This window comes from Haliotis rubra, unplaced genomic scaffold (genome assembly GCF_003918875.1).
Source record: "Haliotis rubra isolate DU_JTF1 unplaced genomic scaffold, ASM391887v1 Scf1937, whole genome shotgun sequence".
In the NCBI taxonomy this organism is placed as follows: Eukaryota; Metazoa; Mollusca; class Gastropoda; order Lepetellida; family Haliotidae; genus Haliotis; species Haliotis rubra.
In genome coordinates, this window is record NW_025765933.1 from 1 (window position 1) to 25,119 (window position 25,119).

Sequence of the window (25,119 nt, forward strand, 5' to 3'; positions counted from 1 at the left end):
TAAAAGGACTAGCGAGTGAGTAATGAATATTGACATTATAACCAGTCTGTAAATAACATTCAAATTCACATATAGAATTATTGGAATTTTTTAAAACCATTTTGAAAAAATAGAACATCCTCCCATAACATATGTGGGACATTTCAACGTCCCCTCCACTTAAAAAATAGCTCTGGGCATGACCCATTCCTTGCCTGGATGTCATCTAAAGATGGGTCTATCTCTGCCTCATAGTAATTGATACAGGTCTCAACACATTTGACCTAACCAGACGGAACAAACTAAGAATGCAGCCACAAGTGCAAGGTGTAGATTTACTGTAAGATGATGTTTTGTATATGTTTGCACACATAGAGTTTACATTAAATAGCACACATAAAATTTCAGCGATTTGTTTTTTGACATTTTATTTAAAAAAACGATGGAATGTTTTATTTTTTCTATTCACAGTATTTATTTCAACTGTTTCATGACAGATTCATTTCAGAAAAGCTTTACTACACTGATTCGGGCAACCACAAAAGCTGCTTCCCTACTCTAACAGCCTGTTCATACTGTAGTAGACACAGGCTTCAGAGTTGTTCGGAGTTGAGCTTAATACTTCAAACTGTACAATTTTTAAAATCCTATATTAATCCTGCTTTGCAGCACAAAAGTAATTTTAAGCATACAATAACCAAAATTGATGGCTCTTCAGGCTCATTTAAAATTTATAATCAGACAATACTGTTAAAATGAGCATAAAATTAAAGTCATTTCAGTGAACTATCATGTAACATATGTTATATTTGGGATTACACTTTCTTAGTAAAGTACATGTGTATTCTAGTATCATGGTCACATTGGTGGAATGATTTATAAGGAAAATTTGTGTAAATTATTACTCCAAATAATTTATACAGAAATTCATTACTAATTATTCCACCATGATAGAACGCTAACTTTGTGTGTATGTAATTGTAATAGCATTTTGTTAAATTTCATTGATAAAACATGCAACTTTTTAATCATGCCTCAAGTAAGGTGATATGTATTGCTACATGAGATATACTGGAAATCATCACAAGGACTGCCTTGATTTCACAACAACACCATAAAAACGTGGGACTTACTGTTCATGTATTCTTTCATGTGCAGGGATAGCTACTTTTTTCTTCTTGATAAACGAAGGGACAACCCTGATCTGAGAATCCGTCTGCCTGAAATACAAGTTTTATTAGCATGAAGTCATACTTATGATTTGTTTTGGTTCATTTCAAACTTTTGTTTAATGAAGGACACTAAAAACAACAGTATGTAATCCTTTAGCCTTGTAGTAACTGAGCAGCCCTTTAGACAACTTGTATTGTAGCAAACAACATCTACAAAGTTTGTATCTCACTATGTAAGTACATGTAGTCCAAAAGGATAAGGCTATTATATCCTTTTTCTTTTGAGAAGATGTATCAGAATTGAATTAGATGCTTTATTGGCAGTTTAGAAGATGCATGCTATCTTATGAACATAGAGAATTTTCTGGGTTTCATATTCTTTTTATTGAGCTGTAGAAATTACTGTAGAACTAAAGAACAGTAACTTTCTAGAACTGTTCAACAGTTACTGTTGTTTAGTTCTACCTGATGATGGGGTCAGAAGAAGCCCTGAAACATTGTACCAAACAATAAAATGAGGATGAAACCCAGAAAATTCTCTATCAGGGATTGGGAAGGGCAGGGGCCATGGGCCATTTTGCACACTAGAATACAAAACAGCCCATTAAAATTTGGAAGTTTACTATTGATACAAGGGTAGTGCCCATTCTAAATTCAGAAAATGGCTAATAATCCTGAAAATGGCCCATTGTAAAAGTTCTCTATCCCAATCCCTGCTCTATGTTCAGAAATAAATTGTTTGATATGTTTGTGAAAGGATTGATAGTCCTGACACAATTGGGTGAAAAGCCTTGTTTGTGTTGTTGACTACATAGACCAATCAGGCTAGTACTTACTTGAATTCTTCATTGTTGGTTACAACCTCCTCCTGTGAGTACTTACTTTCCTGCCCTGCAGAAAAAAAGAAAAAGGAAAAGTAAAACAACTGGACATTCAATTTAAAGAATGTAATATAAGTTGTGCTGACTGTCATTAACACATACATACCCCAGGTGCCAGATGCCAAGCTGGAATGATTGCTGACTGCTGCGTTAAACAACAGACCCCCCCCCAAAAAAAACCAACAACAACAACAACAACAACAAACAAACCCAAAAACAACAGCCTCATAAACAGGTGTCAGGTACTAGTGTCATGGCTCATGATGGATGATATATGCTTTCATTTACATTGGTCAAGAAACCAGATCCACATTTTCACCCCTCAATAAGTTCAGAATTGCTGGATTATTACAGAAAGACACAAATTCATTGTAACTAGGGCTCTCACGAGTCCAAAATTTGGGACTCGAGTACTCGAGGTGTCAGACCCGACTCGGACCCGAGTACCCGACAATTTGGATGCTTATCTGAAACCAACTTTCAAGCATACACGTAGCTGTTCCAACTTCCAATCTACGAATAATGCAACATGTATATGTGAATACAAACGTTCCTGAATAAAGCAATTGGTATTCAATGTCAATGGAAGTATCTATTACCTTTTTATTTGCAAACAGAATGTGAAGGCAACGTAAGTGTCACTGTGACCCAGTTCTACGCGATCAATTATGTGATTAATATTCATGAGCTGGGCCGGTGATACCTTATTACGCCTGTAAATGCTGTAAAATGATTGGATGTGTCCGGGAAAAGAAACCAATCAATCTACTTCTCTTTTCTTTTGGTTTTAAGTTTGACTGCGCTTTCAAGATTATCTAATATTAATATGTCGTTGCAGTTATGACATATTAGCAACTTTTAAACATTAACCTGGACGATAAGTCACATAATCAATTAACCTTAATCACGGTTAAAATGTGGCAAAACACGTTCCAAAGCTGGAAGATACATAGATAAAGCGTTCATTGATTGGTGCTGCATTAGATACTAGTATCTTGTAAAGATGGATCGACTATGGAACTTAAAGAATATGTAAAACAGGATTGATGTTTATTTGAGACTTCTTATAATGAAAACGGTTTGGTTTCAAACTAAAGACTAACCATTTATTGAGTAACACTACGCTGTATTTCTTCTTCCGAAACTCTGCTGAACGGAGATCACGTCAATGGTATTCATTGTGATTAAAATTTTCACTATTAAGGATATAGGTCTCCAAGTGTGAATGTTATTTTGAATGCGTATGTATGTGTAGATTGTTGAATATGTAACACTGAAATACGCTGGATAAGAACGACTGAATATCTATGTAGAAAACAAGTTGTTCAAACATAGGTATAGTGGGCAGGGACAGTGATACAGCCGTGAGTGGTTACGCTTGTCCACGCGTCCGTAGTTAGGGCAACGGCAGGTACTGTTTTGGGTACTGATATTTTGTTCTCCTTGCAAACTTCATACGACATTATGAGGTAGTTGTGAATTGCGGCAGTACATGGGACCTGGTAATTTGGGTTCAATGGTTCACAGAAAGCCCTGAAACCCTCCCTTTTTAACAAGACTTAATGGTCGCATATCCTTAACGCGCATAAGCATTGCTTTTTGCGTAATACCTTCATACCATTTCCTGTCAACAGGCTTGCGACTTTTGCTATCAAACTTACCAAACTGCCCCAGCGTTGCTTGTTGAGCTGGTTTTCTGTCTACAGTGCTATATTGTGGGTGCTTACAGGACAAATGCTTGTGTAAATAAGGGAAACGCCACAAAGACGGCATTTCGTATTTTGGCCACTAAATCAAGATACAAATGCGTCCAGACATTGGATTTTTTCTCACGATCATCCATCTTGATTGCATGAGATGTTTAGAGGTATCTCCCCTGCGAGTCTTCGAGTCCATTCAATTGGACTCGAGTCCTGCTTTACCCGACTCGGCCCCGAGTACTCGTGAGAGCCCTAATTGTAACAGCTGTGTCATACTGAATATCTCTCAAAATAATACACAGCACAGAGATCAATCTGTGACATCAGGGTACTAACAAAACTCAATCTGTGACATCAGGGTACTAACGAAACATAATCTGTGACATCAGGGTACTAACAAAACACAAACTGTGACATCAGGGTACTAACAAAACACAAACTGTGACATCAGGGTACTAACAAAACACAATCTGTGACATCAGGGTACTAACAAAACACAATCTGTGACATCGGGGTACTAACAAAACACAATCTGTGACATCAGGGTACTAACAAAACAATCTGTGACATCAGGGTACTAACAAAACACAATCTGTGACATCAGCATACTAACAAAACACAATCTGTGACATCAGGGTACTAACAAAACACAATCAGTGGTAAGAGTTTCATAGGATTTGAGGGGTGGTGGGGTAGCTTAATGGTTAAAGCGTTTGCTTGTCACGCCGCGTACGATATCCTCACATGGGTACAATTTGTGAAGCCCATATCTGGTGCCCCTACCGTGATATTGCAGGAATATTGCTAAAATAGTGTAAACTAAACTCACTCACTCACATACTCACTCATAGGATTTGAACCCCAACATCACAATATTATTCATTTTAGGGGACAGTTGACAAGAATGATAAAATATCTCTCTTACTTATTATTACAATTTCACAATTTTATTACTTTACAGGACCCTTAAGTTTCCTGAGAAGACCCTTGAAATGAGCAATTAGGGGTCTGCTCGATTTCCGTAACTGTAACGTCTTTCACTCTTCCTAAAACATTATTATCCCATACTTTGGTCCTAAAATCCCACAAGAGTTGCTGATGTGACTTAAACACAAAACTTAAAGGTCATCACATGCAACGTAAAACACAACTTTGCAGATTCTGATACCTTTCGGTATGGACTTACCGAAACAAAGCGTAAAAAATGCAAATTCAACTTATAAAGTTGAAAAATAACGCGATGAAAAAAAACGCGCGAAATCGGAGTTCAAACGTTTCACTAATTTTCCCCAGACTTTTCTGGGGAATACGGGTTTCAACAGCTGGGCTGCGCTCATAGCACGTGCGCAGTGAAATAGGTTCGCGCAACTTGGAAGCGGGCTGTCTGGTGAATACTCGGTGAAGGCTTTGGTGTGAGCTATTTTCATAATGTTTTGTTGATATCTCACAGGCGCGAGCTTTTTATATGTTATGACAGTAAATAAACTGTTTATATAATTTCATTTGTCTATTTCACCACACGTTCTTCTTACCGAGTCACTTTCTCAGGTCGATACTTAAAAGCAATGTCATTATTTAGCGTTGACACAATTTCTAACTGTGATATAGATATGTCGTTGTCACAGACAAAACTCAATGTCTTGTTTTATTGACACCTGTGTGTCTGCCTGCCTGTCTGCTAATGACAATATTCAATACACAACTGCGATCACTGACCACATGCAATTTGAACTTAACACCAATCAGGCTATACACCATAAACAAAACGCATTGATTTATGGCCCGAGTTCTGTCTCTGTCACATTATGTAATTACACAGACAGGCAGGTGTGATACTTGAACACATGACATGTTATGATGTCTGTTGATTGCAAAATGTTATACACAAAAAATGAGCATGTATTTACAAAACCCAACATCTCTATATATACACACACAATCAGCCGTGAAGGCGGCATCTGCTAATGAACCAGCCGTTACACTTGAGTGCACACTCGACCGCTCTGACTGGGTTCGGTATCCCGGCTGCTTCGTTTCGAGGGAGGTAAACCCAAGTACAAAATATTGCACTTTTGATTTGCGATTATACGCTTATAATTCTGTTTATTTGTTTTTTCATAATCAGCAATGCATATTATATGTCATGAAGAAGTGATAATTGTGTTTTAATTATGTTTGATTTTTTGGTTGCATGTGACCTTTAAGAAAACACACTTTGCACTCAACCTGAAATAAATGTTTCAGTGCCTGAACATGAGTGTTTTATCCTACACAACGAAGACAACAAAGACTTGGACATGTCACTGGATCAGCTTGTATTATGACAATTATCCCTGACACTACCTGTCTTTGTGAGCAATCACACATGCAGATTATTGATGCTTCAAGTAAGTAAATACAATTGATGTTTAGTTATGTGACTGTGGTATTAATTATCCAAGGTAACTCCAACTGGGCCATACCACATAACATATGTAAGCTAAAGACCTTATAACTCCATGATATTCTACAATGGTAGCCATATGCCTACCATTTAGCTGGAAAGTTAATCTAGGCTTGTTTCTTGTCACAAAACAATATAAACCTATTATTCTAACATGATATTTAATCTCTTCCAAAGAATGCAATATGTAATACACTGGTGACACAGAATACAGAGAATTAATTAAGGAGCTTTTGGGCAGATAGAACATATTCTAGATATGTACTAGTGACCTGAAACACTTAACACAACATTCCATAACCTTGACATGATATGGTGTAACCTTGTGATGATATGGTGTAGCCTTGAGTTGATGTGGTGTAACCTTGTGATGTCGGATGAACCTTGACATGATATGGTGTAACATTGTGATGATATTGAGCAACCTTGTGACGATATGGTGTAACCTTGTGATGATATCATATGGTGTAGACTTGAGATGATATGGTGTAACCTTGTGATGATATGGAGCAACCTTGTGATGATATGGTGTAGGCTTGAGATGATATGGTGTAACTTTGTGATGATATGGAGGAACCTTGTGATGATATGTCGGAACCTTGTGATGATACGGTGTAACCTTGTGATGATATGTTGAGGCTTGAGATGATATGGTGTAATCTTGTGATGATATGGAGCAACCTTGTGATGATATGGTGTAACCTTGAGATGATATGGTGTAGGCTTGAGATGATATGGTGTAACCTTGTGATGATATGGGGCTATCATATGAATGTGTGTGGTATGAAATTTTAATATTTGAAAGCTCTTAAGTCAGTCATAATGAAAAAGAAAGGTACCTACCTTTTGAGGGACATTTTCTTTTCTTTCCCCTTCCTCTTGCCCTGTTGTTCATGACTACTAATTCTACCAACAACAGAAAACAGTGTACTACTTAGTCGAGATAAGTGCTAGAAGAAAAGAATAACCACAACCTTATGCAGACATTATTGAGTCATAGTGAAGCCTTCTTGGTTTGAAAAGTGTTCAAGTCTAATTTATGATTATATTGTACTTTGTAATCATGACATATGAGACCGTGGTCCATGGGTATATTGTTCGAGTCCCTGTTCGGGCGCCAAATGAGGCCCTGGTCACTCTTGTCTATCTCGCATCATCCAAAAAAGTAAAAAACATTAAAGATACAAAGGCACACTCCAATGACTTTTCACAAAAGCAATATGTTTTATCTAAATGTTGCTTTTGTCACTCTGCAATGTGTGTTAAATAGAAAGGTAAAACCCAATATGGCCAAACACAAATCAATCTCTTTGGAGTGATTTGGTGTATCATTCCTCCTATTTGTAGCCTCAATTTGTGGTTATATTTCAGGTGCGTGGATACTGCTGATTGGGTGCTTGGCAACTGGTTTAACAGTTGTGTGTTCTACAGTGTTTATGGAATATGATGGGGAGGGGGTCACTTACTTTGAACATAAATTTTAGGAGGGCCATTGACATTGTACATGCTTCTCCATACAAATCATCATATATAACTGGATGCCTCTGCACTATACCCAGATGTGCTCGATGTAGGCCTTGGCTGGAAGTTGCTTCGTTTGCAAAAGATCTATTAACAAAACAGAAAAGTGTAGCCAAGGTGCACATCCAGAAGACAAAATTGTCAGATGGAATGAGGCATTAGGGTCCATTGTTCTGCCATAAGATCTTATCTAATCACATTTAAAACTACAGTACCCAGTAATAACAACAATGTAAACTTATTTTGAAAAATGGAATAGTAATAAGCATTGTCCATTATTTTAAGCAACTGGAGCAAGTTTGTGACTGTGAAGAACTGAAGAAGTTTGAAAGCAAAGATTTTGAAGAGACGGTATCATTGACGGGTTGAATGGGAACATCCACATGTAAAACCCATTTTGTTTGGAATGAACATATACAAAAATTACTCTTTAACTACTTTTGAAGATTAGATAAGAGACACATGTTTATTGTCCACCTAATACCTGGCTGTTTATTCCCAAGCGTCTGAAATGAGTCTTGTTTTCGTCGTCTGCTGCAACCGGAAGTTAGATGCCGTAAACCATTATTGGAGTTGTGTCTAAACACGTTACGACATTTCATAATAAATGTATATATGAAAGATTTATTAGAATTTTGAGTGCATCACGTTGAATACTGGCTTTGTTTGCTTTGTCAGCAAGATAAATAAAAATGTACTCATGACTTACTTTAAGTCGTGAAACGAGACGCACCAAAATAACTAGAAAGTAAACCGGGTAAATTCGCATTTATGACATACTCTTATATAATCTATCAATCACGCAATTTGTAAGCACTATTGGAGTGTGGTACAACTGAATCCAAACACTTTGACGTTTCAGTCGCTGCTTGGTGTAGTAGTTCGAGCACCAGATTCGTCCGTTTACGACCTCTACAGTAACCCATACTTGTCGTAAGAGACGACTAACGGGATCGGGTGGTCAGGCTGGTTGGCTTGGTTGACACATGTCATCGGTCCCCAATTGCGCAGATCGATGCTCGTGCTGTTGATCAATGGATTGTCTGGTCCAGACTCGATTATTTACAGACCACCGCCATATAGCTGGAATATTGCTGAGTGCGGCGTAAACCTAAACTCACTCACTCCGTTTACGACCAAATTGATCTTTCTTTTAACAAGGAGACAACGGGCATGGTTACAATGCAAATATTATATGACATACAGATTCACAGTCTAAGTAAACTTAGGCTCAGTATTATTCGTTTACGTTTACTTAGACTGTACAGATTCACTGACCATGTTCGATACTACGGTCAAACTAGACAACGTTATCGTAAGTGTCATCAGTACGTGTTATTATCTACGATAGCTGGAAAGGGTATACAATTGGGAACGAAAGTCACAATTAAGCATTCTTTGGCTGTCTAGAAAATTCACCCAGGTAAGCAACTTTACTTTGGACTATTTTCTTAAAATCTTAATGCTATCATGTCAGTTTAATCTATCTTACCGTAACTACATGTTACCATCCTTGGCACTACCTTCAGGTCTATGTGGAACGTGGAATCCTTGCAGGTATCTCTCAGATACTCTGTATTACTGAACGTAGAGAATTTTCTGTGTTTCATCTTCTTGTATATTGTTTGGTACAACGTTTCAGGGCTTGTTCTGGACCCATCATCAGTTACTGTTCTTTAATTGTACCTGATGATGGGTAGTGTTGTCAGCTATTTTGTACATGAATATATTTAAAAAATGATGCTTAAAACGTATGGGTGGGTGAATCATTGACTTTATACATGACACGCAGGTGGGGTCACTGACTTTGTAGATAAATCTTAAGGGTTTCATTCACATTGTACATGCCTCTCCATAAAAATCATCATCACCAGTCCTAGCCATACATTATGAACGGATCCCTGGCACAACGGGTTTGAGCTGCCATCGACAGCAACTCTCTGATTGGTTCTTTGCAATTTTAGCCACGCCTACGTTTAACAAACATAACTGTCTGTTTCAAATGGATGTAAACCTTCTAAAAAGACAACCAACATTTGTTTTAAATAATGATAATTTTGTCGGAAACATGGTGACAAATACATCATTAAACATTTGAAGTAATTATTTTTTATAACTGTTTGTGACAGTGTAATGCCGTCTTTAGTATTATCCTACTTGCGACTAGACACGGCGGCGGTCTCAAACAGAATGATTTTAGATTCAAATATCCCGCGCAGATTTCCAAATTTGAATGCAGAATGTGGGCGTGGTACAAAGCAGAACTTTCACTTAATCCAATCACTCGCGCTTGGTCCAAAAACATTACGCTCTGGTCGCTGTTGATTGGTCGATGAATTTACAATAATGTATGGCTATATTCACTGTCGTTAGTACGTAATAGTGAGTGAGTTGGGTATAATGCTGCGTTAGGGGCGGTGGGGTAGCCTAGTGGTAAAAGCGTTCGCTCGTCACGGGTTCGATTGCCCAAATGGGTATAATGCGCGAAGCCCATTTCTGGTGTCCCCCGCCGTGATGTTGCTGGAATTTATTGCTAAAAGCGGCGTAAAACCATACTCACTCACTCTTAGTCTTGTGTGTGCAGACTTATGAAACATAAGGGGCGGTGGCGTAGCGGAGTGGTTAAAGCCTTCGCGCGTTTCACCGAAGACCCGGGTTCGAATCCCCACATGGGTACAATGCGTGAAGCCCATTTCTGGTGTCCCCCGCCGTGATATTGCTGGAATATTGCTAAAAGTGGCGTAAACCCATACTCACTCCCTCAGTGCCAACGATATATTTTCGATTCTTTCTGTAAAGAAGAACTTGACCAACCTCCTTATAACATTGGGACGAGGGTCATATAAGCCATACACGATCAAAATGAAATGTTATAATCATATTACAGTTACTAAAATATTATCACAGGATATTCAATTTAGGATGCGATGTGGTGCATTTATTTCACTCTTCAATAGTAAGAATATGCTGCATAAAATATATAATACTTTGCTTCAAACAACGATAATTCACGAAGCTGAAATAAAGAATTTAACATAAATTTAGAAATAAAACCAATATTAGCTCATAAGAAAACATTTGGTCAGATTAAGACGTGTGGAACCTTTTTCTAAAATAACATAAATGACACAACCATTCATTAAGACTTGATTTAACCTGTAACAATGTATTAACATAATTAATAATATTAAAGAAAATCAGGTGTTGCTAACAATCAGTTTATTTATACGAATACATTTCCACTGAGCAAACTAGCAATATATGATTAATAAATCATGAAAATACATAATCATAGTCCTTTAAACCATGAAGAATACAACCTCATTTCCTGTCTACCAATAACATACCAGCCACCACCTCTCTGGCTAAATATGATCATATTTTATCTGGTAAAATGCATCTAATTAGTCTGATGATGTGCAGCCGAGCGTCAGCCGAGAGTTCGGGCAATATGGGTTGCCGAAGCCCCCATCTGCCACCTTCCAAAACGTCGTCTCCGCTCGCTAAGTAACAGTCACACAACTTAAACTATTTACTTTGTCTATTGGAACATGATCCTAAAGTTGGTGTGCACTTTGTTTTGTACTGCAGTTTGTCTACGTTGACCGTATGCGAAGACTGACTGGGTGGTCAGGCTCGGTGATTCGACCGACTGCAAATATTGGTATATGTCTGTGTGTCTGTCCCTGACTTGAATATTTACAGGCCACCGTCATATATTGCATGATGGGCACTTCTTTATTCTCAAAGGCAAGAATTATTAGTTTAAATAATATTTTCTAGATTATATAAATCAAAAGAGTTGTCCGTATGAAAGGCGTCATAAGTTTGGTGAAGTTAAGCAACGTTGTGCGCGGGGAGTCTTTGGATGGGTGACCGTGTTTGGCAGCTTCACCCCTGAGAGTTTCTAGGACTGCCCCACACCGAAGCACATGTGATACATGTAGTCTCACCTTAAGCAAGTGAGTTCATCCAGCAGAAAATGGGTAGCCGATGAGATAAGTCATGTAACCATTAACCTCCTAGCACTTCACAGACAGCTTGGGTTATCCGGGGCAATAATAAAAACAGTTTATGCCCTTTAAGCATGCTTAGGCATGGATATATGCGCGGTATAAATATGCTATTATTATAAGAATGTCCGCTTATCTAGAGGGTATCTTAAAAGGATACAGCAAGGTTAGCGTTCCCAGTATGATACCGAAGTTGTGTTATATTCTGTGGCCCTGGTTACGTGGCTGGGATGTTGCTGACAGCAGCGTTCAGCAAAAGGCAGGAGTTCCTAACTCAGCTTCAACGCCGCTTCTGCTGTCAGTGACTTCCGATCTAGTTTACTGGTTCTGGTAAGTGGGAAGTTGTCGAAGAAGAGGACGTATTTCGGGACAACGTTGAGAGATGAAGACGGATCAAGTGCAAATTGTTTCTTGCAGAACACGATGACATCCTCCGCCGTTATTTCAGCACCCGGTTCAGGCTTCACGCATGCGCAGATCTCATGATGCATGATCTCATCAGGAACTGGAACAATGACCACCTGCTGCACTCCAGGACATGGCACCAGCACCTTCTCCAGCCACGTCGGGTAGATGATGTAGGCGCCGTGCATGATGGCGTCTGAACTTCTTCCCTCCACTACAATACTTCCGTCTTTATTCATATATCCAATATCACCAGTGTGGAACCAGCCATCTGACATAGGCAACACTTTGCTTTCATCACCGATGTAACCCATACTGAGTGTGTGAGTTTTCACAAGGATTTCTCCTCGGTTCTCATTCTCTGGAGCTGCTTCAGCCTCACAGGCTACTTTCACCTGTGCACCTGGGACAGGATACCCTGCGGTGTTGTCTATGAAGACATCAACACTGTCTTTGTTCACATTCAACGTTGCAGCAAGTCCTACTTCAGTAGAACCATAGACTGTCTGAAGCGAGTCTGATAGGAACCCTAATGCTCGAAGGTTCTCTTGCTTGATCGGCTGGCCTGCGGACATCAGGTTCTTGAACGGCGGTCTATTGAACCCCTTCTCCTTAGCTTTCTGGTACAAGAGTTCAATGTGAAATGGCATGGCGGCGAAAACGCTTACGTCCTCTTCATGAACGATATTCCATATCAGAGAAGCCAGATCTGCCACTGGTCCTGCTCCAACATCAACCAAAACACGAATACATCCATTACCTAGGTAGAAAGCTGGGTAACCGCCTATCCAACCCAGAGGTGCGGAGAGGAATATCTTTTCAGCTGTACCAACCTGAGCACTTTTAGTGAATAGATATGCATTGTTCAGGATGTTTCTGTGTGACTGTTTCACAAGTTTCGAGTACCCAGAGCTGCCAGATGTTGTAAATATTGACGCAAGGTCCGTTGACTTTGAGCCATCATAGACGTATGGCGGTTCTGATGTCAAACTTGCCAAGAAGCCATCCTTGTCCCTTTTAATTCGACAAAGCTGAACAATTTCCAATGGGCTGACGTGGTCCGACTGAACCTTTAAGTGGCCCATTCCTGATTCCAGGACAGAAAAATATTTCCGTAACACGTTCCAACCGCTGTCAGGTCCTTCAAGATCGGAAATTAAGATCTTACATCCTGTCCGTTTGATGCTGTCAGCAAGATCAGATCCATCTTCTCGAAGAACTTGGCCATTCATTGACACCGCTCCAGCCAGTTGTACTCCGAACTCAGCAACTATTCGCTCGGGACTGTTTGGGAGAGCAACACAGGCGGCGTCACCAGGCTTCAAGCCCATCTTGGTCAGTCTATGTGCAAATCTACTGGACATGTCCAACACGTCCCCCCTCGAAAGGACGAACCTTCCACCTGAACTCCAAAAGATGAATGCGGGCTTATTTGAATCAATACGTCCCCAATATTGGATTCTGTTGACGATTGTTTCATCATCAAACCTTTGATGGTCAGTGTCCGCCATATTGGTTGGTAGCTGGAACAAAGTTTACAGTTTTTAATTAGACTTCTATTTTGCATTTATCAAGTACTATACGTGATTAGCGCTGTTATAATTAAAATCAAATAATTTACTCAGATTCCTTACTTCTTATATCAAGATCTGATTACCTTCAACATAGGAGGTCGCATTACGTGATCTTCCTAATCAGCCAATTAGAATCGAGGTTTCTAAAGAGGATCGGAGGATTTACATCCGACTGGCTGAACAACCGATGCTTTTACTTTTAGATATGGCGGGCAAATGTACACGAGGTTCACCTAACGGAATCTTCTTTCTTTATACTAATGTGAATGACATAAACAAAATGGGTCCATTCGTGCGGGAAAAGCTGAAAGGTTACGGAAGCGAACGACTAGTGACGAAAGGATCAGGTTGGGGCTGAAACAACTGATATGGACATATGGATTTGTCAAATAACTATATGCAGATATACAATCAAACTAATCAATTTCAGCAGTTCGTTATAATTTCGCTACGATGCACAAAAACCCCACCAAAACAAGCAAACAAAAGAAAACCCCATATTCTCAGGCATACACACAAGGACACAGGGGCAATATGTTGTTGAATGAAATCCATAATGGTTTCATACAATTGGGTATCCGATCCTTACATTGTACATAGTGCACAGAAGCGAAGATTAAGTCAAAGAAATTAAGTTAATTCGCACATCACACCGCAATCTCCCACAACCGAAAAAGCGCGTACGCGCGCACACACAATCACACATACAGAATGCTACAGATGCTGAGCTCAACTACAAGGTGGCGATCTTCTCTTCTGTGTTTGTGTCTGTGTGCCTGTGTGTGACATGCATGTGTCTGTGTCCGTGCTCGCGTGCGTGCATACGGTGTGTGGGTGTGTGCATGGCTGACGCGTCAAAAAAGTGTGAATTAATCATATGTGATCCCTCTGTTATCATGAAACGTGTAGACCCGTCAAGATCCAGGTTAGAATTGATCTTCGCAACCCATGCTTATCTCATCCCGTGAAGATCCGTGTTAGAATTGATCTTCAGCAACTCATGCTTTTCTCACCTCGTGAAGATCCAGGTTAGAATTGGTCTTCAGCAAGCCATGCTTATCTCATCCCGTGAAGATCCGTGTTAGAATTGATCTTCAGCAACTCATGCTTTTCTCATCCCGTGAAGATCCAGGTTAGAATTGGTCTTCAGCAAGCCATGCTTATCTCATCCCCTGAAGATCCGTGTTAGAATTGATCTTCAGCAACTCATGCTTTTCTCATCCCGTGAAGATCCGGGTTAGAATTGGTCTTCAGCAAGCCATGGTTATCTCATCCCGTGAAGATCCGTGTTAGAATTGATCTTCAGCAACTCATGCTTTTCTCATCCCGTGAAGATCCAGGTTAGAATTGGTCTTCAGCAAGCCATGCTTATCTCATCCCCTGAAGATCCGTGTTAGAATTGGTCTTCAGCAGCCCATGCTTATCTCATTCCGTGAAGACCCGGGTTAGAATTGATCTTCAGCAAGCCATGCTTTTCTCACCTCGTGAAGATCAAGGTTAGAATTGGTTTTCGCAACCCATGCTTATCTCATCCCGTGAAGATCCGTGTTAGAATTGGTCTTCAGCAGCCCGTGCTTATCTCATTCCGTGAAGACCCGGGTTAGAATTGGTCTTCAGCAAGCCATGCTTTTCTCACCTCGTGAAGATCAAGGTTAGAATTGGTTTTCCTAACCCATGCTTTTCTCACCCCGTGAAGATCCGGGTTAGAATTGGTCTTCAGCAGCCCGTGCTTATCTCAATCCGTGAAGACCCGGGTTAGAATTGGTCTTCAGCAGCCCGTGCTTATCTCATTCCGTGAAGACCCGGGTTAGAATTGGTTTTCAGCAAGCCATGCTTATCTCATCCCGTGAAGATCCGTGTTAGAATTGATCTTCAGCAACTCATGCTTTTCTCACCCCGTGAAGATCCGGGTTAGAATTGTTTTCAGCAGCCCATGCTTTTCTCAAACCGTGAAGATCCGTGTTAGAATCAGTGTTTGAAATAACTGCCTGCCCGCTAGCAAAATGCTAGTTGACCTTTGCTCGGGCCTGTCAAAAGTTGCTGAAACTGGTCTGCCTGGCTAGTGATAATTTAGGAGCTGATCATGTCCTCAAAAACACAAACAAATAGTCAAATGCACGTTGTTACAAATAACTATCTAAATCGTAAGCAGTAACGTCATTGGTCAGATTCTGAAGTGCCAGAGTAAGACCCCAGTGAAGCCATTCACCACTGGTTGAAAGTAAAACCCAGGCGGCTAAGGAGGGTTTAGTCTGTCTCACAGTCCCTGAACCACATTATTGTCCCTTCAGCCTAGCCCTCCCTGCAGTGCTAAAGCCCTAAATGAAACAAGTCTAGATTTCCTAAGGTTCAGGTTCCTGAATCTCTGGGCTCACTGGGACTCCTTTTCAATTTAAATGGGTTCATTTGTTACTATCAAAATTATATATATTCAGGGACTAATCATTAGTCTAAGGAGGGTTCTACAACCCCAGGAATCTCAGGAAGTCAAAGATGATGAGCAGATAGATTTACATGTATATGAGGCAGAGGGTGGAGGAGATGGTGAGGCCCACAGCCCAAGATTCTGACTGACAGGTTCTATGATAGTGATGGCAGCATCTCAGACGCAGACAATAATGATGTGGAGGATTCTTCAAGTCATGATGCAATCATTCCCAATTAGAGTCGACAATTGCAGGCGTTGTGTTTGCAAGATGCGATTCATGAGGCCAAAAGCACTTTCAGATCTTTAAATACATTAATGATAACAAGTAGAGTATAGAAAACTAACACGCCATTGAAACATATGCCTAGTATGGATTGACATACATGGGTAGAGGGTACGGTTTTTCTGGTGTCGGTGAGTGACGTTCCCGTCAATAAAAGCTGCCTCTAAGATGACCACCGCTACCACAAGTCAAATGTAGTTAAGTTTTGAAAGCAATCAGGAACTGTTTACGAAAAAGACCCATCATATAAGCATGTGCAAACATACAACATTGCAATGTAAGCAACAAACAATCGTCAACAGCACGCGAGTAATTTACGTTATGTCAGATTGTATTACCCATAACTAAAAAACAAATACCAAATTTAGTGAGTGAGTGAGTTCAAATTTAAAGTCACTTTGGCAATATTTCAGCCATATCGTGACTAAAACAGTTCATATGTAACTACCTTATAATGTTATAATATAAAATCTGTCGCCAAAAGACAGTAAAACAACTAGCATATCACAGTTAGAGATTTAAAACTAGCATTGAACTTAAAATCATATACGATATAGTACAATACAATATAAAAGCTGGCTATAGATCACAGCAACTGAAGGTAGATCACCATACTCGGGACCATGGGGACTTACAGTACATTTGCTTCCTGCATGGGCCCTAGCTGGATTTACATCACCAACAACTGAAGGTAGATCACCATACTAGGGACCACGGGGACTTACAGTACATTTGCTTCCTGCATGGGCCCTAGCTGGATTTACATCACCAGCAACTGACGGTAGACCACCATACTCGGGACCATGGGGACTTACAGTACATTTGCTTCCTGCATGGGCCCTAGCTGGATTTACATCATCCCTTCAGCTGTCAGCGATTTAGATGTAATTAGCCATACATTAAAAATACACATATGCTACGATTAAAAAAGTGGAGAGTTTAAATTTACTTTGAATGTTTTGGGACTTACGTACCCTTTCAGGAGGACAATAATTTTACAGTGTTACAATACCCCCAAAATGTATGATTTGGGGCATTAAATGATATAGTTTAGATAACAAGCTGGTTATGTGTACGAGAGATACAGGTTAGTTGAACACAGAACAGTAAATGTTCGTTTTAAAGACCGACTTTTTAAGAACGTAATCACACGTGACGGTGATGATGTTGTAACGTTGCTGCGAAGCGTCATGGGACCATTGGTTACTTTGAAACAACATTTCCTTCTGTAGTAATACAGCATCGACGCAGATACACAGCCGCAGAACCCGGATGATCACTTTAGATAAACACAATGTAATTTACATTTAATTGACAGTTAGAATGGTCCATGACGTTACATGAAAAACCCCAAGGTCACCAAAAATCACGTGTTAGTACCCGTTTGAATGTCTGCATGCGAGCAGAGCGATGCTCATTCTATGGATTCCATTGTCGATCATGCCACTTTTTGGCCCTAACGTAAATTACTAAAGGTGTTACGTAAATTTCATACGAATATTTCTTTCGGAATCATTACGATAAAACGATTTTACATGTTGATGAAATTGAAGTGTACGTTTTGTCAACTATACAGATTGTTCTTTTACTTACTCTAAATAAGTATGGGTCCAAAAGTAAACAAATGCTTTATTCCAATTTGTAATTGTTGCTTGTAGAGATCTCAATGTCTCATTGTGTGATTGTTGCTTGTAGATGTCTCAATGTCTCATTGTGTGATTGTTGCTTGTAGATATCTCAATGTCTCATTGTGTAATTTTTGCTTGTAGATATCTCAATGTCTCATTGTGTAATTTTTGCTTGTAGATGTCTCAATGTCTCATTGTGTAATTGTTGCTTGTAGATGTCTCAATGTCTCATTGTGTGATTGTTGCTTGTAGATATCTCAATGTCTCATTGTGTTATTTTTGCTTGTAGATGTCTCAATGTCTCATTGTGTGATTGTTGCTTGTAGATATCTCAATGTCTCATTGTGTAATTTTTGCTTGTAGATGTCTCAATGTCTCATTGTGTAATTTTTGCTTGTAGATATCTCAATGTCTCATTGTGTAATTTTTGCTTGTAGATGTCTCAATGTCTCATTGTGTGATTGTTGCTTGTAGATATCTCAATGTTGCACCACTGTCTCGGCCATATTTACAGAAAAAATATTCACTTCTCTTTTGATTACATATCTGGTGTAAAGATTTTTACTGTTTTTGTCATCTATGGCGTTTGATCAAAATTCAGTCTTTGAATTTAACCAGAACGTAAGTTACAAGGTAATATACGTCACGCAGTAGAACTGTAAGATGGTATAGATGTTTAACAGTTAAATCCAAAATATATGCATTCCCATTTTGTATGATTCCTTGGCGTTTTCGTGAAAGGGAACGTTTTATTTTCAGGCTTCTGATTTTAATCTTTGATACAATGGAAATGTGCTATGCGTGGTTTAGTCAATTTTGGATCTTGAACAGGTATTATGTGGCGTCAACAGTGTGAAATACGCTTTACTGAGTATACATTCTTTATGTTTTTCAGGTGTATTAATTGTTTCTTTATTCGATGTTTGAATAAAAAAAAAAGAACAAAAGAGTTCATTTTCTCGCGGTTTATCTTGGTACTACTACTAATCCATGAACGTAAATTACTTGGGCGCTTACGGGTACCTTACTTCAAACTAGTGCTGCAAGTTTAATAATGTTCACTGAGTGCTGAAAAAGTACAGACTGTTCAATTACAAATTGTAGTTATGGAGAAAAAATTTTGGACTGAAGTGATTTTGTTTTTCTTCACTATCCTCTCTGAATTGTGCAGTTTCGTTGGGAATGACTGGATGACTGAAGTCCGTAAGATAATTTAATATGAAGATAATTTGAAAATATATGGGTATTCTTAGAGTGTGTCCCATCAATGTCAGAGACTCAAGAATTAATAGTCTGAAACAATTATGTTGTGAAATGAATACTCTAACTAAGCCTCATTTACTCAGTGCGCATAGTGGCTGCAATAGTTGTATGGTCCCCAGGGAGTTGAGATTGATAATACGAAGTGCCGTTGAGATTGACATCCAATGACCGAGGGAAAAACCAAAGCGCCTGTGAGCAGCCGAGCTGAAACTCGGCGCTATATAAATAACTTATACTAGACTATGAAATCAACAAACATAAAACGTTTACTATTACCAAGACGAGTATCATGTCCAGACATATCAAAACTGTTTTGTATGTTTGTTTAGCCAACCGTGACGGGGCGGTCTGACAGAAGTCATCTCATGTTCTGCCAGTCCAGACAGTTTCGGGTCCAAACATTTCCATAGAACACGTGAGCAGATGGAAGTAAATGTCCCTTGAGAATATATGTGTACCGCTCACTGTTCATATTCCCTTCAAATTCACAGAGGGGCGTTGCCCCTAACACAGATATGCCACCCCACACGTTAAATTTCGGATTGTATTTGGGGCGCTGATACTAGGGGTGGGTATTGCAGAGAATTTTCATATTGCGATATATTGCGATACGGAAGCATATATTGCGATATGTATTGCAATATATTGCAAGAATTATTTTTTTAACAAAAACTATTTATAATCGAGTTAATGCTTGATTATAAAGCAAAAACACAACAAAATTACTCTGATTGATTAACCCTTTAATAAAAACTTTTAATCATGACAAAATAAAAATGTAAGTAACATTTGGCACTAATGAAACAGGGAAAAGAAAAATTAAAAAAACGGACATATCCGAAGATTTCCGAGTGTTACGAAGTTTTCCGAATGCATGTCAAAATACCGGTTTTCGATCAGCGTATCGCAATACGTATCGTTTTAATGACCGAACCGGTAAATACCGGTAAACCGGTTATATTGCGCAGCCCTAGCTGATACAAAGGTTTTTCAGTTTGTTTGGTCCAGAATTTCAGTGTTTTAGGAAACAGCCACACAGAACTTTCATCTGAGAAAATCACGTTGTCCCAGTTAAAATTTCTATGCTGTAAGCACCAGCTCAACCTTCACTCCTTTTGTTCAGGTTTCATGATCGGTGATGGAATTCCTCGACTTTTCTGCCAACCCATTGCATGCAGCTCAGTTCTAATTGTCTCCTTACAGACAGCCACAGTTCCTCTATCAATCATATACAGCCTTAAGTTTTCTTAACTCCTTCGTTTGTTTTTAGAAACAAGAATACCAAGCCGCCTACCTGCCTTTTGCAATATTTTTCAAAACACGATAAACAGTGGACAAAGGGATGCCTGTTCTACTTGAAATCACTTTAGCTGATCTGATGTATTTGTTTTAAAACTCTAAAATCAACTTCCTCTTCTCTAAATCATCCATACTGAGGATCACTGAAAATGTCGTCTGCGAGCAAGTAAACAAAGGGGGATAACTCTTCACAAACTAATGAAAAAGGATTAACGGAGTTGTCTCTCTTGAATGAAACCAAGCACTTGATAGCTGGTCAAGGTTGTTTATACTAGAAATCGAATTAAACATATTCCTAAAATTCTCAATAATTTCTGGTCATACTATATATGCCGTAAATGTTCACCTGTATTAAAGTTTCGTATTGCTGGAAAGTTGCGAAAAGCGGTGAAAAAACTTAACTAACTCCAGCTTGGTGACAACAAACAGGGATTTGTTTTGCTAAATCTATCGCTGTTCACTTTCACATATATTCCGACTTCTATCTTTGTATCTCATATCACATATTCAGATATCTATCTCTGTATTACATATCACATATATTCAGACTTCTATCTCTGTATCACATATCACATATTCAGACATCTATCTCTGTATCTCATATCACTTATTCAGAAATCTATCTCTGTATCTCTTATCACATATTCAGACATCTATCGCTCTATCAGATATCACATATTCAGACATCTATCTCTGTATCACATATCAAATATTCAGATATCTATCTCTGTATCTCATATCACATATTCAGACATCTATCGCTCTATCACATATCACATATTCAGACTTCTATCTCTGTATCACAAATCACATATTCAGACTTCCATCTCTGTATCTCATATCACATATTCAGACATCTATCTCTGTATCACACATCACATATTCAGACATCTATCTCTGTATCACATATCACATATTCAGACATCTATCTCTGTATCACATATCAAATATTCAGATATCTATCTCTGTATCTCATATCACATATTCAGACATCTATCGCTCTATCACATATCACATATTCAGACTTCTATCTCTGTATCACATATCACATATTCAGACATCTATCTCTGTATCTCATACCACATATTCAGACATCTATCTCTGTATCACAAATCACATATTCAGACTTCAATCTCTGTATCTCATATCACATATTCAGACATCTATCTCTGTATCACACATCACATATTCAGACATCTATCGCTGTATTACATATCACATATTCAGACATCTATCTCTGTATCTCATATCACATATTCAGACATCTATCTCTGTATCACATATCACATATTCAGACATCTATCTCTGTATCTCATATCACATATTCAGACATCTATTTCTGTATCACATATCACATATTCAGACATCTATCTCTGTATCACATATCAAATATTCAGATATCTATCTCTGTATCTCATATCACATATTCAGACATCTATCGCTCTATCACATATCACATATTCAGACTTCTATCTCTGTATCACATATCACATATTCAGACATCTATCTCTGTATCTCATATCACATATTCAGACATCTATCTCTGTATCACAAATCACATATTCAGACATCTATCTCTGTATCTCATATCACATATTCAGACATCTATCTCTCTATCACATATCACATATCACATATTCAGACATCTATCTCTGTATCACATATCACATATTCAGACATATATCTCTGTATCTCATATCACATATTCAGACATCTATCTCTGTAGACATCTATCTCTGTATCACATATCACATATTCAGACATCTATCTCTGTATCACATATCGACCGCCTCCGTGGTGTAGTGGTTAGAGCGTCCACCCGGAGAGTGGAAGGTCGCGGGTTCGATCCCCGACCGCGTCATACCAAAAGAGGTTAAAATATGGTACTTGTTGGTCCCTGTCTGGCGCTCGGCATTAATGGGTACACCAAGGACTGGTAGGCTCGGAGTCAGTATAATGTGTCTGAGTGGGGTATTAATGCTTCCTGCGGCATGGTATCTCAGTGAGCTAGTACTATAAACCAGCTTAAGTCTGGGCTAGTACAAGCAGCCGCACATACACATACACACGCATGCACGTCGTCATATGAGCGAAATATTCTCAAGCACGAGGTAAAACCCAATTTCACCTCACCTCACCTGTATCACATATCACATATTCAGACATCTATCTCTGTATCTCATATCACATATTCAGACATCTATCTCTGTATCACATATCACATATTCAGACATCTATCTCTGTATCACATATCACATATTCAGACATCCATCTCTGTATCACATATCACATATTCAGACATCTATGTCTGTATCACATATCACATATTCAGACATCTATCTCTGTATCTCATATCACATTTTCAGATATTTATCTCTGTATCACATATCACATATTCAGATATCTATCTCTGTATCTCACATCACATATTCAGATATCTATCTCTGTATCACATATCACATATTCAGACATCTATCTCTGTATCACATATCACATATTCAGACATCCATCTCTGTATCACATATCACATATTCAGACATCTATTTCTGTATCTCATATCACATATTCAGACATCTATCTCTGTATCACATATCACATATTCAGACATCCATCTCTCTATCACTTATCACATATTCAGACATCCATCTCTGTATCACATATCACATATTCAGACATCTATCTCTGCATCACATATCACATATTCAGACATCTATCTCTGTATCACATATCACATATTCAGACATCTATCTCTGTATCACATATCACATATTCAGACATCTATCTCTGTATCTCATATCACTTATTCAGAAATCTATCTCTGTATCTCTTATCACATATTCAGACATCTATCGCTCTATCAGATATCACATATTCAGACATCTATCTCTATATCACATATCAAATATTCAGATATCTATCTCTGTATCTCATATCACATATTCAGACATCTATCGATCTATCACATATCACATATTCAGACTTCTATCTCTGTATCACAAATCACATATTCAGACTTCCATCTCTGTATCTCATATCACATATTCAGACATCTATCTCTGTATCACACAACACATATTCAGACATCTATCTCTGTATCACATATCACATATTCAGACATCTATCTCTGTATCACATATCAAATATTCAGATATCTATCTCTGTATCTCATATCACATATTCAGACATCTATCGCTCTATCACATATCACATATTCAGACTTCTATCTCTGTATCACATATCACATATTCAGACATCTATCTCTGTATCTCATATCACATATTCAGACATCTATCTCTGTATCACAAATCACATATTCAGACTTCAATCTCTGTATCTCATATCACATATTCAGACATCTATCTCTGTATCACATATCACATATTCAGACATCTATCGCTGTATTACATATCACATATTCAGACATCTATCTCTGTATCTCATATCACATATTCAGACATCTATCTCTGTATCACATATCACGTATTCAGACACATATCTCTGTATCACATATCACATATTCAGACATCTATCTCTGTAGACATCTATCTCTGTATCACATATCACATATTCAGACATCTATCTCTGTATCACATATCGACCGCCTCCGTGGTGTAGTGGTTAGAGCGTCCACCCGGAGAGTGGAAGGTCGCGGGTTCGATCCCCGACCGCGTCATACCAAAAGAGGTTAAAATATGGTACTTGTTGGTCCCTGTCTGGCGCTCGGCATTAATGGGTACACCAAGGACTGGTAGGCTCGGAGTCAGTATAATGTGTCTGAGTGGGGTATTAATGCTTCCTGCGGCATGGTATCTCAGTGAGCTAGTACTATAAACCAGCTTAAGTCTGGGCTAGTACAAGCAGCCGCACATACACATACACACGCATGCACGTCGTCATATGAGCGAAATATTCTCAAGCACGAGGTAAAACCCAAGTTCACCTCACCTCACCTGTATCACATATCACATATTCAGACATCTATCTCTGTATCTCATATCACATATTCAGACATCTATCTCTGTATCTCATATCACATATTCAGACATCTATCTCTATATCACATATCACATATTCAGACATCTATCTCTGTATCACATATCACATATTCAGACATCCATCTCTGTATCTCATATCAAATATTCAGACATCTATTTCTGTATCTCATATCACATATTCAGACATCTATCCTTGTATCACATATCACATATTCAGACATCCATCTCTCTATCACATATCACATATTCAGACATCCATCTCTGTATCACATATCACATATTCACACATCTATCTCTGCATCACATATCACATATTCAGACATCTATCTCTGTATCACATATCACATATTCAGATATCTATCTCTGTATCACATATCACATATTCAGACATCTATCTCTGTATCTCATATCACATATTCAGATATCTATCTCTGTATCACATATCACATATTCAGATATCTATCTCTGTATCAAATATCACATATTCAGATATCTATCTCAGTATCACATATCACATATTCAGATATCTATCTCT

At 38.6% G+C, this 25,119-nt stretch overlaps 2 protein-coding genes and 1 long non-coding RNA gene across 4 annotated transcripts in view; all 3 read right to left on the reverse strand.

Annotated features, from left to right (window-relative positions):
• Window positions 1–1,112: 1,112 nt before the first annotated feature.
• Window positions 1,113–8,346, reverse strand: LOC124274717 (the record flags this gene model as incomplete). Its single annotated transcript, XM_046710087.1, has 4 exons — window positions 8,181–8,346; window positions 7,019–7,081; window positions 1,988–2,042; window positions 1,113–1,199 (listed from the first exon to the last, which is right to left on the reverse strand). Coding segments are annotated over exons 1-4 (323 nt in total), but the record flags the coding sequence as incomplete, so codon positions are not given.
• On the reverse strand, window positions 5,939–7,009 carry LOC124274718. Of its 2 annotated transcripts, none has more exons than XR_006898007.1 (3): window positions 6,669–7,009; window positions 6,580–6,621; window positions 5,939–6,518 (listed from the first exon to the last, which is right to left on the reverse strand). It is a non-coding gene; the product is annotated as an uncharacterized LOC124274718 (long non-coding RNA). The 2 variants fall into 2 exon arrangements; XR_006898006.1 differs by having other exon boundaries at window positions 6,559–6,621.
• Window positions 8,347–10,612: 2,266 nt separating the features above from the next.
• The window catches only part of LOC124274721 (3-[(3aS,4S,7aS)-7a-methyl-1,5-dioxo-octahydro-1H-inden-4-yl]propanoyl:CoA ligase-like), a 28,979-nt gene continuing 14,472 nt past the window's right edge, over window positions 10,613–25,119 (reverse strand). The window contains exon 2 of the mRNA XM_046710089.1: window positions 10,613–13,637. Coding sequence (XP_046566045.1) covers window positions 11,979–13,637 — 1,659 coding nt within the window. The 3' untranslated portion in view covers window positions 10,613–11,978. The remainder of the gene's footprint in view (window positions 13,638–25,119) is intronic.